We start from the raw sequence: 14638 nt of genomic DNA, 5'->3' as shown, positions 1-14638 counted from the left end.
TCATTCCCCCACTCCCCCCTTTCCATCACCGCGGAAGAAGCGATCATGATCTCTCCGTCGAGGCTTGCGGGTCTGGGATTCGCTGCCGCCCCGCAACTCCGAGCCCCTTTCCTCGGCTGCTGAAGCTTCGATCGTCCAGGAGGAGCAGCAGCAGGAAGGAGCCTGGATCCCGGCTCAAACTTCCAGATTGCCCGGCCGCACCTTCCCAAAGTGGACGCTATCGCCCCTGTTCCGCTGCCTTCTCCCTCGGGACCTCGCTGCCATTCTCTTTAGGAAACTGAATCGTGACTTTTCTGTCTGTCTGTGAAGAGAAGCGGCCGCTGATTTTTTTTTAACACACATTGTGTGTTTCCACACACGCCCCCCCCCCCCCCCCCCCCCCCCAAATCTATGGTTCACCGGAGACGCTGACTGTTGTACCATGATCTGCCTTAATCCAGAGTGTGCTGTTGGAGCTCCCCTCCTCTTATAACACAAAGGGACTTCTTTTTTTTTAAAAAAAAACAAATCCCCTCGCCTGCAGCCCGGGAGGACTTGCTGCTTTGTTGTGTAGCATTGGGAGTGGTTCTGATCCTGAGCGGCGTGGCTGTGGACTCTTTACAGCTTTTCTCTTGTATTGTGGGCTTGCATCTTGTTCATCGATCGCTGGAATCGTATCTATCTTTCTCTCTCCCCCCCGCAGAGGGGTTCCTTCCCCTACACCCCCTACCCCCTTCCCCTACCGGGGATACATTGTTTAAAAGATGTATCCTCAAGGCAGGCACCCGGTAAGTGTCTTTCATTCTCTCTTTATTTTGATACAAACAATCCTCTTAAACTTGAACACCGTGAGTTTTGTTGTGTTGCTATTAGACGTAACTAGCGCCTGATTGCGTCGGCATCGACTAAGTGGTGTTTGTTGATTCTGAGGAGAGGAGGTTTTGTTTAAAAAGAAGATGCTGTTGTACTTGCAGGCTCCTCATCAACCTGCTCAACCGTTCAAATTCACCGTGGCCGAGTCCTGCGATCGGATCAAGGAAGAATTTCAGTTCTTGCAAGCTCAGTATCACAGGTGGGTCAAGTCGATGGCGTTTAAACTGAGTTGGCTCAAGAGAAGGAGCGATCAGAATCTAGTCCTACTCCCTCCATCTCGTCCAGAATCTATCTTTCTGCCTCCACCCCTTCCCCCTTCCATTTACAATTCATTAGATAATAAGCAGGCTGTATTTTAAAGTGATAATATTGAGCAACGAAGCAGTGAGCTATTTATTTGCTTTGTTTAGGTTAGTACATGCCATGTAAACAAGCTTTTAAATTATTCAGAGCGTGTGATGTCAGCTCATTGTTTGGTTAATGTGTTGACATAGTCTCGGTTCCCTGAACCCCTTGAAATTGATACTTTTTCCTGTACGATTTCTTTTCAGCTTAAAAATGGAATGTGATAAATTGGCAAACGAAAAGACAGAGATGCAGCGTCATTATGTTATGGTAAGTCTTTCTTTCACCACACCCCCTTCTCTAGTCATTGTCTCTTCTCTTTCTCTTCCCTCTCTCTCTCTCTCTGGGATGTTCCTGCATTAATCCGTGTGAACATTTGTCAATAAATTTGTTGGTCCTCATTCAGAGCTGATTAAAATAGGACATGACATAGCCATTGACACACACACCAACTCAATCAAACTTGTTCAATAGTCTGTTACGCTAATTTCTAGAGATTTTTAAATAATCTGTGTGGGGATTGTTGCTGAATTTCATCTGCTTGGAAATGCTTTAAATAACAATCTAGCGTTCAGTTCTGAGAAGTTAATCTTTTTGTGGTGGAATAACATTGGTTGCTGAACATTCAGCTCTCCTTTACCTCTGAGTGATCAGAAATATTTGCATGACTTTCCTGGTAAAGGTAAACATGCTGTCCACGTGTGGTCTGTGAGTGAACAATTTATCATTTCCATGACCACAGCTGTTCATTAAAAGGAGGCAGTCAGAGATGGAAGCAGGGATCTTAAAAATAAATCAGGTGGAAACAAATTAATAGAAAACACAGACAAGTGGCAAATATGAGGAAGTTTTGATTTGCAGGGAGATTTTCAAACATCCCAGAATGTAAATTAATGCATTGACAACTTCTATTGTTTCAGTATTACGAGATGTCTTATGGCCTGAATATTGAGATGCATAAGCAGGTAAGAACTTTTGGGAAATTTTTTTTAGGAGGGGGAGATGAATTGCTGTAATTTGTGTCTTGGCTGTTCTTAAACTGTTCCCCTCAATTCTACAGATGGAGGATCTGATTGGTCTTTGTGTGCCCTGTTTTTGCAGGGGTGGTGAAATTTGGGGTTTGTTTTGAATAGTTTGGATACAAAGTGTGTTTTGTGAGTTGTGGATGGCAGTTCCACTCTCTGCCACAAGTTGGGGCTGCAATCTGCTTCTGACTGGTACAGCTCCACTTCTTAAGAGAGCTCACTCTGCAGTGCTCCAATTTAAACATCTGTCAGTCCTGCTTTCCCAAGTATCTCTCTGCAGCATTGTATGTTACTAATTGGAGGTAATGTGAAACTTGGGTAATCTGTCAGGTCCTTAAAGGGACAGTGCTCCTTTTGTCTCTCCCAAGCAGGCTTTTGAAGGGATCAGCCCCAACTTTATATATTCTTCTTCACAAAAGCTCAATCATCCTTTCAATGTCAAAGCCATTTAAAATTAATGAGAGGATGTTTCATGAATTAAAAGATAAACCAGCTTTTTTTTGGTACAATTGTACTTGGCCTTTACTCTCTCCACTTTAAAAAGGGAATTATAGTAGTTTTTTTTTATATCTGGCCAGGCAAAGCGAGGAGGCTTATCGGCAAAAAAAAATGAGGGCAGAAATCCAAAATGAGACTCCTCTCAGTTTGCTTTATAGCTGTGTCTTTATGTGGGGAGTGTTCCTCAGTGGTTCTGTCTAAATGGTCAAGCCTCCAGCAATATTCAGGCACTTGTTCAACTGCTATCTCTCCTGACCTGCTCCACACCGCTTTCCTGCTCTCTCACATGTACAAGGTACAAACACAGACCCTACAGCAGTGAAAGATTTTGTTTTCACCCTGTAGCCATCTGTAACTATATAATTGCAGGGCTGTTATCCCCATCAGCTCTGAGTTTGGAGAACCCTTAACTTCCTTGATAAGGATTATTGATGCAGTGTATTTGAAAACTGGTGGATGTCGAATTAATCTGTGATGTTTTCAATCTTGAGTGTGTTTCCTGCCCTTTTTGTGTGGCACATTTCTCCTTGTCAACTATGTTTGTCTCCAGTTTTCTCTGGTACCCTTCTCTTTTAGCTGTTTTTTTCATAATGTTTCTCCCTCTGGCACTGACCTGAAATGACTTCAAGGGAAAAATGCGAGGGCTGTGTTGGAATGTGATGTGTTCAGCAGATAAGATTGTATCAGGATGGGGGTATGTGCCTGTTGGAGTGAAGATCGTTGGATCAGTCCAGACTCTTGTTTTGGCTATCGTTGCTTTTTTTTGCTACCATTGCTGTGGCCTTTTTTAAAAGCAGTGGGTCAAGAGTTACCTGGAGAAGTGGCTGAACTGACCACTAATCGTTCTTTTGAACTGTTGGCTGGAATCTGGACCATTTTGCTGCACTGATGGGAACGTTTTGTTTTGAAGGACAGCATAGTTCTCCCCAGAGCTCTCTTTTCCTCAATCAAGTTTTTTTTTGGGATGGGTGGCAGGGCTGAAAGAGCAGATTATCCAGGTCATTATTACATTCCTGGGAGCTTGTTTCATGTAAATCAGCTCCTGTGTTTTCTACATTATGACGATGACTACGCTTTGCTGGCTTCATGAGGTCACTGCACCTTGGAGACCACCACAGGAATGCAAGTTCTCAATCCCTGCAGAGCTGCCACTCTGTCAAAGTTCCAACGTCTCCTGCTGTTTGACTTCCTGACCCCGTGTGCAGCTGCAAAAGGGGCTCGACAGAGAGTGGAGGGCGCAAGGCGGCCTGGGATGCTGAGGCGGATTGTCGGATTCTTGATCGAGGCTCTGCCAACTCGGCACACGGTGTGAATTGAGTGGAATTTGTGGGGCTCAGTTCACTGACCACTCGCTGCAGCTTCCTCCTTTGCAACTGTGTGACAACAACAGGGAGAAGGAACTATGCTTTTAAACAATGTTTTCACAGTCTGCAGATGTCAATGAATTATTTACAAAGTAACCAATTGGAGGTGAACAGCAGTGTGATAAATTACTAGTTAATCTGCTTTCACCAATTTTTCTTTTCTTGTGTAGTCAAGGGATAAACATTTACCTGGACACCAGGAAGAACTCTGCTTCTCTATGAAAATAGCACCGCGGGATCTTACCATTCACTTAAAGGACAGGCAGGGCTTTTGGTTTGACTTTGCGACTGTAAGTCTGGAATACCCAGCAATGCAGCACGCCCTCTGTCCTGAGCCTGAAACTAGTAGAGTGCAGTAGAAACTCCACCTGGTTCACAATCATCCTTTCAGAAAGAACTCTGCGTTTGTTGCCTGGTTTGGCCAGCATGTGACTCCTCCAGACCCACAGCAAGCTGATTAACTCTGGATTCCCCACTCTAATGGCCAACCAGGCCCCTCTATTTTAGGCAGCTTGAGAACATTAAGGGATGGGCAATAAAATGCTGGCTTTGCTGACCGCAGTCCCAAGGATGAAACTTCGAAAATAAACCTTCCAGCTCAGAATCAAGGATAGTGTTGATTTTATTGCTAGTGAAATGTGTAGTTTTGAGGTTCAGATTTCTTTTTCTTTCTTCTGGAATTTCTGATCAATGGTAGTCGGTTACAGTGAGTTGGAGCCTGGTGTCCATGTAGCTGCTCCATCCCAGTGTTCTCCCTCTGAAAGCACAGCAAGACTTTGTCACTGGTTTCTCAGTGTTTAGTTTTTGATTTGTAGAGGGGTGGAAGGTGTACATTAAGACCAAGCTCTGTGTGTTGTGGTATCTTGTGCATTCATGATCCATTTGGTCGTAATTATAACTGCAGAATAGGAATCATCCCCCTCCACCTCCTTGTCTATTTCCACGAGCTAGCTTCTGTTAGTTCAAGGTTATTATTGGCAGTTTTGCGTTAATCAAAAACAACCCATGAGAAAGGCTCAGTCTAATGGTCCTATTTTCTCTCATCTTCTTTCCCAATCCTCCCAATGGCCTTGCTCCCTTCCTATCTTTAACGTCCTCCAGCTCCCACAACCCTCCCTGTCTCTGTTACCTTCACCAGCCCTTACAACTCTCTGAGAACTTGTATCCTTGCCTTTTCTAAACAAAAGAAGCTTTCTCTGTGAAGATCAAGAAAACAATGAAGCAAGAATGACAAGAATTCTGTTCGTCTTGTTTCTTTAACAGAGCTGAAAGATTTGTTTTGAACAATAATAACGGCTGTATGGTATTTTGGCTTTTGCAATGGCCTTCACTGGTGCTGTTTTGTGTTGGAGTGCAGATTAACTGAGCTAATGAGCATTTTTATGGCTAGAATCTCCCAGCCTGCAACTGGCCTTGTAGCATGTTATTTCCCAGCATATCGCCATGGTTACTGGTGGAATGTATGATGGGTGTTGTCTAACAGAAACAGTCACTTTTATCTCTAAACACTCCTAGCCCAACGTGAAATCTTGTCATTGTACATAAGTGAAGAATTCTTTGTTAAAGGAGGTCTTGTTGTTCAAAGGTCCATTGTCCAGTGTTTCTGGAACCATTCCCTTCCTTTGCCTAAAGCTGGTGAACACAGGTTTGGGTACCTGACTGATGTGATCATTGGCCCATGTGCTGATATGGGGAAACAATGAGTTTGTACTGATACTTCTCTTCCTGTTTTCCCCCACAAAAGCAAAATACTAGCAATTGTGCAGCACCTTTCCTGGCCTTTAGGACATCCAGCCATTGTAGTAAGAAAAGAGCAGAAGCCCATTTGATCCCTCGAGCATGCTCTGCCATTCAGTAAGGTTAAGGCTAATCTGTTTGTGGTCACTACTTCACACTCCCACCTGTCCATGGTTACCTTTTTGACTTCTTTATCAAGAATCCAGCTACTTCGGCCGCCTTAAAAATGTTTAATGATTCTGGCTCTATTACTGTCTGAGGCTAAGAGACTTCCACAGTCACAACCCTCTGAGAGAAACACAGTTTCACCTCCTCTCCAGCTTGAGTGAGAGATACCTGATTTTCCTTCTTAATCTGTGCCTTCCTTGGTTAGAGGCTTTCTCACAAGTGGAAGGCCTGTCTGTGTTTCACTTTTCTTGCCTCATCTCTCCCAGATTCCAAAAATGATCGATCTTTCTCTGTATTGAAATATCTCCGTTTCCACAACCCCCTGGGGAACAGAATTCAAAAGATTTCCAACTCTCTGCATTTAACATAGAACATAGAACATTGCAGCGCAGTACAGGCCCTTTGGCCCTCGATGTTGCGCCGACCTGTGAAACCAATCTGAAGCCCATCTAACCTAAACTATTCCAATATCATCCATATGTTTATCCAATGACCATTTAAATGCCCTTAAAGTGGGCGAGTCTACTATTTTTGCAGGCAGGGCATTCCACGCCCTTACTACTCTCTGAGTAAAGAACCTACCTCTGACATCTGTCCTATATCTATCACCCCTCAATTTAAAGCTATGTCCCCTCGTGCTAGCCATCACCATCCGAGGAAAAAGGCTCCCACTGTCCACCCTATCTAATCCTCTGATCATCTTGTATGTCTCTATCAAGTCACCTCTTAACCTTCTTCTCTCTAACGAAAACAGCCTCAAGACCCTCAGCCTTTCCTCATAAGACCTTCCCTCCATACCAGGCAACATCCTGGTAAATCTCCTCTGCACCCTTTCCAATGCTTCCGCATCCTTCCTATAACGCGGTGACCAGAACTGTACGCAATACTCCAAGTGCGGCCGCACCAGAGTTTTGTACAGCTGCAACATGACCTCATGGCTCCGAAACTCAATCCCTCTACCAATAAAACCTAACACACCGTACGCCTTCTTAACAACCCTATCAACCTGGGTGGCAACTTTCAGTGATCTATGCACATGGACACCGAGATCTCTCAGCTCATCCACACTACCAAGAATCTTACCATTAGCCCAGGACTCTGTATTCCTGTTACTCCTTCCAAAGTGAATCACCTCACACTTTTCCGCATTAAACTCCATTTGCCACCTCTCAGCCCAGCTCTGCAGCTTATCTATGTCCCTCTGTAACCTACAACATCCTTCTGCACTATCCACAACTCCACCGACTTTGGTGTCATCCGCAAATTTACTAACCCATCCTTCTACGCCCTCATCCAGGTCATTTATAAAAATGACAAACAGCAGTGGCCCCAAGACAGATCCTTGAGGTACACCACTAGTAACATTTGGTCTAAAATGATTGATTTTTCATTCTAAGAAGACGTCCCTTTCTCTTTTTTTTTTTTTGAAAATGTTTCAAGCATTTTGAAGTTTTTAGTTTATGTAAGATGACCCAAGCCCAGGCTTCAGAACAGTAATGAGACAGACTTGACAAATCTAATCGTGCGATGTGTGGGAACGATTAACTTCATTGCCTTACTTTTTGAGAATTTTTAAAAAAGTAACTGTGTTTTCGATTTTTATAATGTACATTTCAAATATAGTCCCTGGAATGTAGGAATTCTGTCACTTACGTCTCCCAGCATTTATTGACCATCGACTCTGGACTGACTGACTGAGTTCCAAAACGTGGGACCTGTGAGATCACCTGGAGTGCCCAAGTGAGCACTGTGTTTTATATCATTTCCAATCGCTCAAACAACGTTTTGAAGTTCCTTTTGTACACATTCAATTGCTGTTAGGAAAATGGGGGCTGCAGTGTCTCACACAGCAAGATCCCACAAGTAGTTGTGAGCTGACTCTGGGGGCAGAAACAACTTTGTCCCCGGGAGGGATGGATGAAATTGACTGTAGGCTAAAATTAACACTGGACTTGTTAAAATCCTTCTACACTCTGTCCCTGTCTTCCAACCTAGGAGCATTAAACCAATTTAAAGCTGGTAATTGATCTGTTATTAATCCATGACCTCGAGTGTTCGAACCAACATCCCACCCACAGACAGCACCAATGCTTTGGTTTTATGTTCCATGGAGGGAGCTGTGTCTCTAGCAGTGCGGTACTCCTTCAGTACTGCAATGCTGGGTCTGTTTTTAGATGTGATGTTCGCGTTGGGTGAGAAACCTTCATTCCTAAGCCTTAACGTGTGGCAAACAGATGAGCAAAGATGAAAGTTTATTTTTAAGGAAGACAGTGCAATTATATTGCTGAGTGTTATTGCATTGGGTGACCTGGGGGTTGGGTGTGTGCTATGATTACTCCCTGGTTTGTGTCGTCGGGGTTGGTTTGGGGGGGTGGTGTTCATGCAGCAAATCCCAAACTCCCCTTGGGTGCTGTTACTCTTTAGTTGTTTTTGTTAAATTGGTCCCTCCCCAGGGGCCTGAATTTGTGAATCCAGCAGGATTACTCCAGGGTTATCATGGGATAAATATGGCTTATCCTCGCAAACATCAGCAACTTACATTTCAGTAGCACCTTTTTTTAAAGTAGTAACAAATCCCAAAGCGCTTTACCGGAAATTGAACCACATGAGACACTAGCATGCCTGACCAAAGGTTTGGTGGATTTAAAGGTGCAGGAGGGAAGGGCAGGAGGTAATTCTAGGGGCCAGGATGGCTGAAATCACAGAGGCCAATGATTAAATGGTGAAAACTGGAGGTGTGAAAGAGGTTAGGATTGGAACAGCACAGAGATTTAAGAGATAATGAGAGTTTGAGGGTGGGGTGAGGCTCTGGGAGTAGGTTTGCAAACAGTCCCAGAATCAAAGCAGCTCTGTGTCATGGGGAGTGTGCGGGGTGGGGGTGGTGAATATTTCAAACGGTGTGCTATCTTCCAAACCTGTCTGTTTTTGAGTCAAACGTTGTTGGAAAAGCTCAGCAGGTCTGGCAGTATCTGTGTAGAGAAATCCGAGTTAATGTTTTAGGACGAGTCACCCTTCCTCAGAACTGTCTGTCTATGCTCGACTCTGGCTCTGTCAGGGATGTGCAGTACTGCCTCTCTGCTCTTTTCTGTCTTGTGGGATTGTTTTGTTCTGAACTTCAGGTGGGATTTGAGATCCAGGGTCAACGGGGGGGAGCATGTTGGTTTGTGTTAATGCCTGTGGGAGAGAACATGAGCTGGTAACAAGGGCAGCAAGTGTGAGTGAAACTTTAGACTTTCAAGTGAAGTTGTGCCCAATCGGCTGGTGGCTGACTTGCCTTGGAAGTGGCCAGGAACAGTCAATAAAAGACTTTGTGTACCTCATTCAACACCAGCCCTCTGTCAGTTTGTTCTCTTTCTTTTTCCAACCTTTTGGTTCTCCTGTGTTTAAGCAGCAATCGAGATTCTTTGCATTTCTCACATTACATGTGGATGTTATAAGGTAAAACTGCTGGCAAAGTTACTACCTCTTAAAGGCATCCTGCAACGCTTTAAATAGTAACATCTTGTTCCCATTTTTCAATTCCAATCCTGCCCCTATAAAAGAGTTTATAGCACAATACTTGCCTTTTAAGTAGCACCTTTTTTGAATACAGTAGAGTCATACAGCATGGAAACAGACCCTTCAGCCCATCTAGTCCATGCCAACCATGTTCCCAAACTAAACTAGTCCCACTTGCCTGCATTTGGCCCATATCCCTCAAACCTTTTTCTATTCATGTACTTATCCAAATGTCTTTTAAATGGTATAACTGTACCTATATCCACTACTTTCTTCAGCAGTTCATTCCACATACTAACTGCTGTCTGTGTTTTTTTGGAAAATTAAAGTTGTCCCGCCTGTGCTTTTTTTGTTTTTAAAATCTTTCTCCCCTCACCTTAAAACTACGCCCCTAGTTTTGAAGTCCCCCCACCCCAGAGAAAAGACCTTTTGCCATTTGCCTTATTTATACACCGCATGATTTTATAAGCTTGTATAAGGTCACCCTTCAACCTCCTACACTCTAGTGGGGTTAGGGGAGAGAGAGTCCCAGCATATCCAGCCTCTCCTCCTTATAACTCCAACCCTCCATTCCCTGCAACATCCTGGTAAATCTTTTCTGAAACCTCTCCAGTTTAATCTAGCAGGGCGACCAGAACTGGACACAGTACTCCAGAACAGGCCATCAAACAAAGCTTGACATTGATGCCAAGATGTGGGGACAAACAGCTCATAAAACTCAGCCGAGTGATGGATCTTCCAAAAAAGTTTTGATTTGAGGTGATGCGGGAGTGAATTCCAGATTTTTGTCCCCAGGCAGCTGAAGGCATGGCCACCAGTGGAGGGGCAATGAAAATTGAGGGTCATAGGGCTGGATGTGTCTAGAGATCTCGGGGCTGAAGTGATTGAGGCGTTGACGTTACACTTGTACAGCTTCAAGAGGAGGTCATTTTGTGGCTACACAGGCCACTTTTGGAGTATTGTGTGCAATTCTGGTCTCCCTCCTATAGGAAGAATGTCGTGAAACTTAAGAAGTGTTCAGGAAAGACTTACAAGGATGTTGTCAAAATTGAAGGGATTGAACTATAGAGAGAAGCTGAATAGGCTGGGGCTATTTTCCCTGGAGCATTGGAGGCTGAGGGGTGATCTTATAGAGGTTTATAAAATCATGAGGGCCATGGATAGGGTGAATAGACAAGATCTTTTCCCTGGAGTTGAGGAGTCCAAAACTAGAGGGCATAGGTTTAAGGTGAGAGGGGAAAGATTTAAAAAGGACCTAACGGGCAACTTTTCGTGCAGTGGGTAGTGCCTGTATGGAATAAGCTGCCAGAGGAAGTGGTGGACTCTGGTACAGTTACAACATTTAAAAGGCACCTGGATGGGTACATATAAAAAGGAAGGGTTTAGAGGGATATGGGCCAAATGTTGGCAAATGGGAATAGATTAATTTAGGGCATCTGGTCGGCATAGACGAGTTGGATGGAAGGTTCTGTTTCCGTGCTGTATATCTCTATGACGAGGTGAATTTCTGGCTATGTAAGTGAGAGTAGGCTTCGATCTGAGCCATCCAGTCCATCAAGTATGGTGGGGATGGGATGGCATTGTTCCAATGTCTATTCTGTAGATTTGGCTCACACACAAGGATTTTTTGACTGTTCTCATCTGACTGTGTGTGTTTTGTTTAGAATCTAAAAGTTCATGTGCTCCCAGAGAGGACAGTGACATACTTAAATGGTACCATTTTGAAGAAGGAATTTGATAAATATTTGATTTAGTATGGGGTATAAAATTCAACGCTGATCTGAAGGGGCAGACTGGGACTCCAAATCTGAACAGTTTTATCAGAAAATTGCCTCAATGAGTAGGATGATTTATATGCTGTAAGAATGTGATAACTTGCACGTCTTGGTGGTTTCCATTCTGTCAGTTCCAGTGGGTGAATGACAATCTCTCGGGTTTTGTGCCTGTGGCCTTTTATAAATAAAAATAATCCATGGAATTGGGGCATCTCTGGCTTACTGAGGATTTATTGCCCAGAGTCAACCACATTGCTGTGGGTCTGGAGTCACATGTAGGCCAGACCGGGTAAGGATGACAGATTTCTTTCTCTAAAGGACATTTAGTGAACCAGACAGAGTTTGAACCATAATCGACAGTGGTGATGTGGCCAGCATTAAAACAGCTCTGTCTTCCTGATTCTTATTGAGTTCACATTTCACCCTCTGCTCTGGTGGGATTTAAACCCCTGTCCTCATACGTTAGCCTGGATCTCTGGATTCCTGGCCCATTGATGTTACCATGACACCATTGCCATCCTCTCATCCTCCCTTTGTTTCTAAGATGGAAAGAGGCACAGTTCTGTGTGTGTTTGGTGGGTGGATGGTGCTGGGTATTATTGATCACACATTGTGGCTCTTGGTCTCCAAAGTGATTCCTTTCTTAAAAAATATTCTGACCCTCCCAATGAAAACTGATCAATATTATTAAAGGATTTGTCATAAATTAATTAGTTTTGAATTGATTAGTAGTCACTGCTGTGAGGTGGGAAATCTGTAACTAGTTTGTGCACAGCAAGCTCCCACAAGCAGCAACTTGTCTGGATGGTGTGTTTCGGTCATGCAGTTATGAATGGGAATCCAGGAGCAGTGTGTCTGCTGGGATCTGGTGGGAGTTGATGGAGACAGAGCCTGACTTCGGCCTGGCCTCTGAAGGAAAATGACTTCGTGAAGCATGGAATCCCTGCAGTGTGGAAGCAGGCTATTCGGCCCATCGGGTCCATGCTGACCCTTCAAAGAACATCCCACCCAGACCCACCCTATCCCTGCAACCTTACATTTCCCACAGCCAATCCACCTAACCTACACATCTTTGGACCGTGGGAGGAAACCGGAGCACCCGGAGGAAACCCATGTAGACGTGGGGAGAATGTGCAAACTCCACACAGATGGACACCCGAGGGTGGGTCCCTGGCACAAAAGGTAGCAGTGCGAACCACTGAGCCACTATGAACTCCAGTGACTTGTGTACACAAAGTAGATCATTGCACAAAGTACTTTGACATTTTTTCGGCATGAAAGGATATCGTTTATAGATGCGATTTATGGCTATTAATTGAATTGGTTGTTGGAGTCTCCTTAGCTTCAACAAACACACTGCTCACTGCTTTGATTCTTCTCCCTAGTGGCATCATAAACGCCAACCACTTAAATGACATGTCTGCAAGAATTATTCAAGTGTATATGTTCACTTGGGTAGCGGGGGGGTGGGGCGGGAGTTGGAGGCTGGGCTCAGCTCATTTTCTCCACTTTTCCTATCCCTCCCCCACACCTACATATACTCTGGTTCACTTCTCTGTTCCTAATGATAGTGTAAGGGCAGATAGCTTTCACTGTGCTTTTTGACGGGAGCACTGAAGTGAGCACTTGAAATGGTGCTAGACAGTGAAAAGTGCTGATAATTGTGGAGCAGGAGTGTGACCACCAGCGCTCTGGGGCTTGTTTTTATTCACTTAATGGACGGTGTAGTGTAATGGGCCTTGCCAGCTCATGCGTTTTTCTTTCCTCTTTATTTTTAAGCTGTGTCATTCTCCTCGTTCATCCTCTCACTCAGACTGATGTGGCTTTCACTACACACGTATTTGCACATCTGTGACTCTGGTTGTCATCCTCTGGTTTCTAGTGAAACGCAAAGTAGCGTGGTGATCCAGGGATGCTACTTACTGTCACAGCTCCCAAACCCGCAGGAACTGGGTTGTATTTTAATCCGGATATCTTCCTGGTGATCCTGTCAAATGACCTCCTCCACCATCCCGCAAGTCTGTCTCTTTTACCCCAACCCAATAAAAATAGAAGTGCTTGAAAAACATTTTAAAAGGGGGAAAGAAAACCGACTTTAATGCTTCTGTGTTTTTTTTTTGTTGCCCTCGCAGCAAGGCCTAGAGACTGCAGGGTAAAACTGGAGCTTTAGCAACTTACTTTTTGTAGTGCTTACTGAGACTTTCCTCTGCTGCACCTTCAGTTTTTAGTTGGGGGGGATGAGGGACAGTTCTGGATTCTGGCAGCACCTTTGCTGTCGGTTATCCTTCACTTGAATTTTTTTTTTCAAAGCCTGTGGAGCTGATTCTGCCTTACAGAACACTGTGAAAGAGTTAGCTAGGAGCAAATTATTGCAGAGGCTGGAATCCAAAGTGAAAACAAAATGCTGCGGATCACAGTGGGTTGGACAGTATCCGTGGAGGGGAATCTAGACTCAAAATGTTAGTTTGCTGACTCTTCAGAGCTGATGAAGAGTCCTCCAGACTCAACGTTAGCTTCCTCTTTTTCCAATGATGCTGCCTGACCCACTTGGATCTCCAGCACTTTTTTTTTGGTTTTCAGCTCTGAAAGGGTTAAGTGTTTGCTGGAGCAGATTCTCGTCCTTTATTTTCCCCCCCGGACCTTTTTTGTTGCTTGCAAAGCATTTTTGGCATCACGGTGTATCAGCCTTTTCACTCCTCCCTTTTCCATTATGTTTTGACAACAATGTCACCACAACATTTTAGAGAAAAATGTAACATTGAGGTTGTTTTGCTGCTTTTAATCTCCATCCTTATCTCTCACCTGTTGCTGGCATTTACTTGGGAATTGTTGTTTTTCTCCCCCCAATCCCCTCCCTTTAACCATCTGCTGGAAATATCCACCTCCCTGGGCAAGAAAATCAGCCCATTTGAAGCCATTGTCATTGGTCTTGCAGTATGGGTGGGATGTTGTTTAAAGTAGTTCCCTGTTCCAGTTCTGCTTCCTTCCTGTTCCAATCATCATCTGGGCAAAGATTTGGTCAATGGGGAGGATTGATGTGCACCCCCAGGGGCAGTTTGTCACATCCAACAGTGGAAGTTCAATCTGGGAAGCTTGTACACTTTTTGGTTGCAGTGTTAAATCTGCTATCAATTGCTGCCCTTTCCCTCACTAACCTGATCTGGAACCAATTTGAATTTTGATTGTGATGCTGTTGCTAGAATTATTTCCTCTTGGGGGTCCAGAACAAGGCAGTAAAACTTAGAGATAGCAGGAACTACAGATGCTGGAGAATCTGAGATAACAAGGTGTAGAGCTGGATGCACACAGCAGGCCAAGCAGCATCAGAGGAGCAGGAAGGCTGACGTTTCGGACCTGGACCCTTCTTCAGACCCTT

At 44.3% G+C, this 14638-nt stretch overlaps 1 protein-coding gene across 18 annotated transcripts in view; it reads left to right on the top strand.

The window, feature by feature from the left end:
• Nucleotides 1-6: 6 nt before the first annotated feature.
• The window catches only part of tle3a (TLE family member 3, transcriptional corepressor a), a 97946-nt gene continuing 83314 nt past the window's right edge, over nt 7-14638 (top strand). For all 18 annotated transcript variants that reach the window (XM_048615906.1, XM_048615905.1, XM_048615908.1 and 15 more), the window contains exons 1-4: nt 7-767; nt 954-1051; nt 1404-1467; nt 2118-2162. In XM_048615906.1, the coding sequence (XP_048471863.1) occupies nt 744-767; nt 954-1051; nt 1404-1467; nt 2118-2162 (231 nt within the window). In that variant the 5' untranslated portion in view covers nt 7-743. The remainder of the gene's footprint in view (nt 768-953; nt 1052-1403; nt 1468-2117; nt 2163-14638) is intronic.

The sequence above is a fragment of the Rhincodon typus genome, chromosome 33, assembly GCF_021869965.1.
Source record: "Rhincodon typus isolate 14 chromosome 33, sRhiTyp1.1, whole genome shotgun sequence".
In the NCBI taxonomy this organism is placed as follows: Eukaryota; Metazoa; Chordata; class Chondrichthyes; order Orectolobiformes; family Rhincodontidae; genus Rhincodon; species Rhincodon typus.
This window is presented reverse-complemented; position numbering and strand designations above follow the sequence as displayed.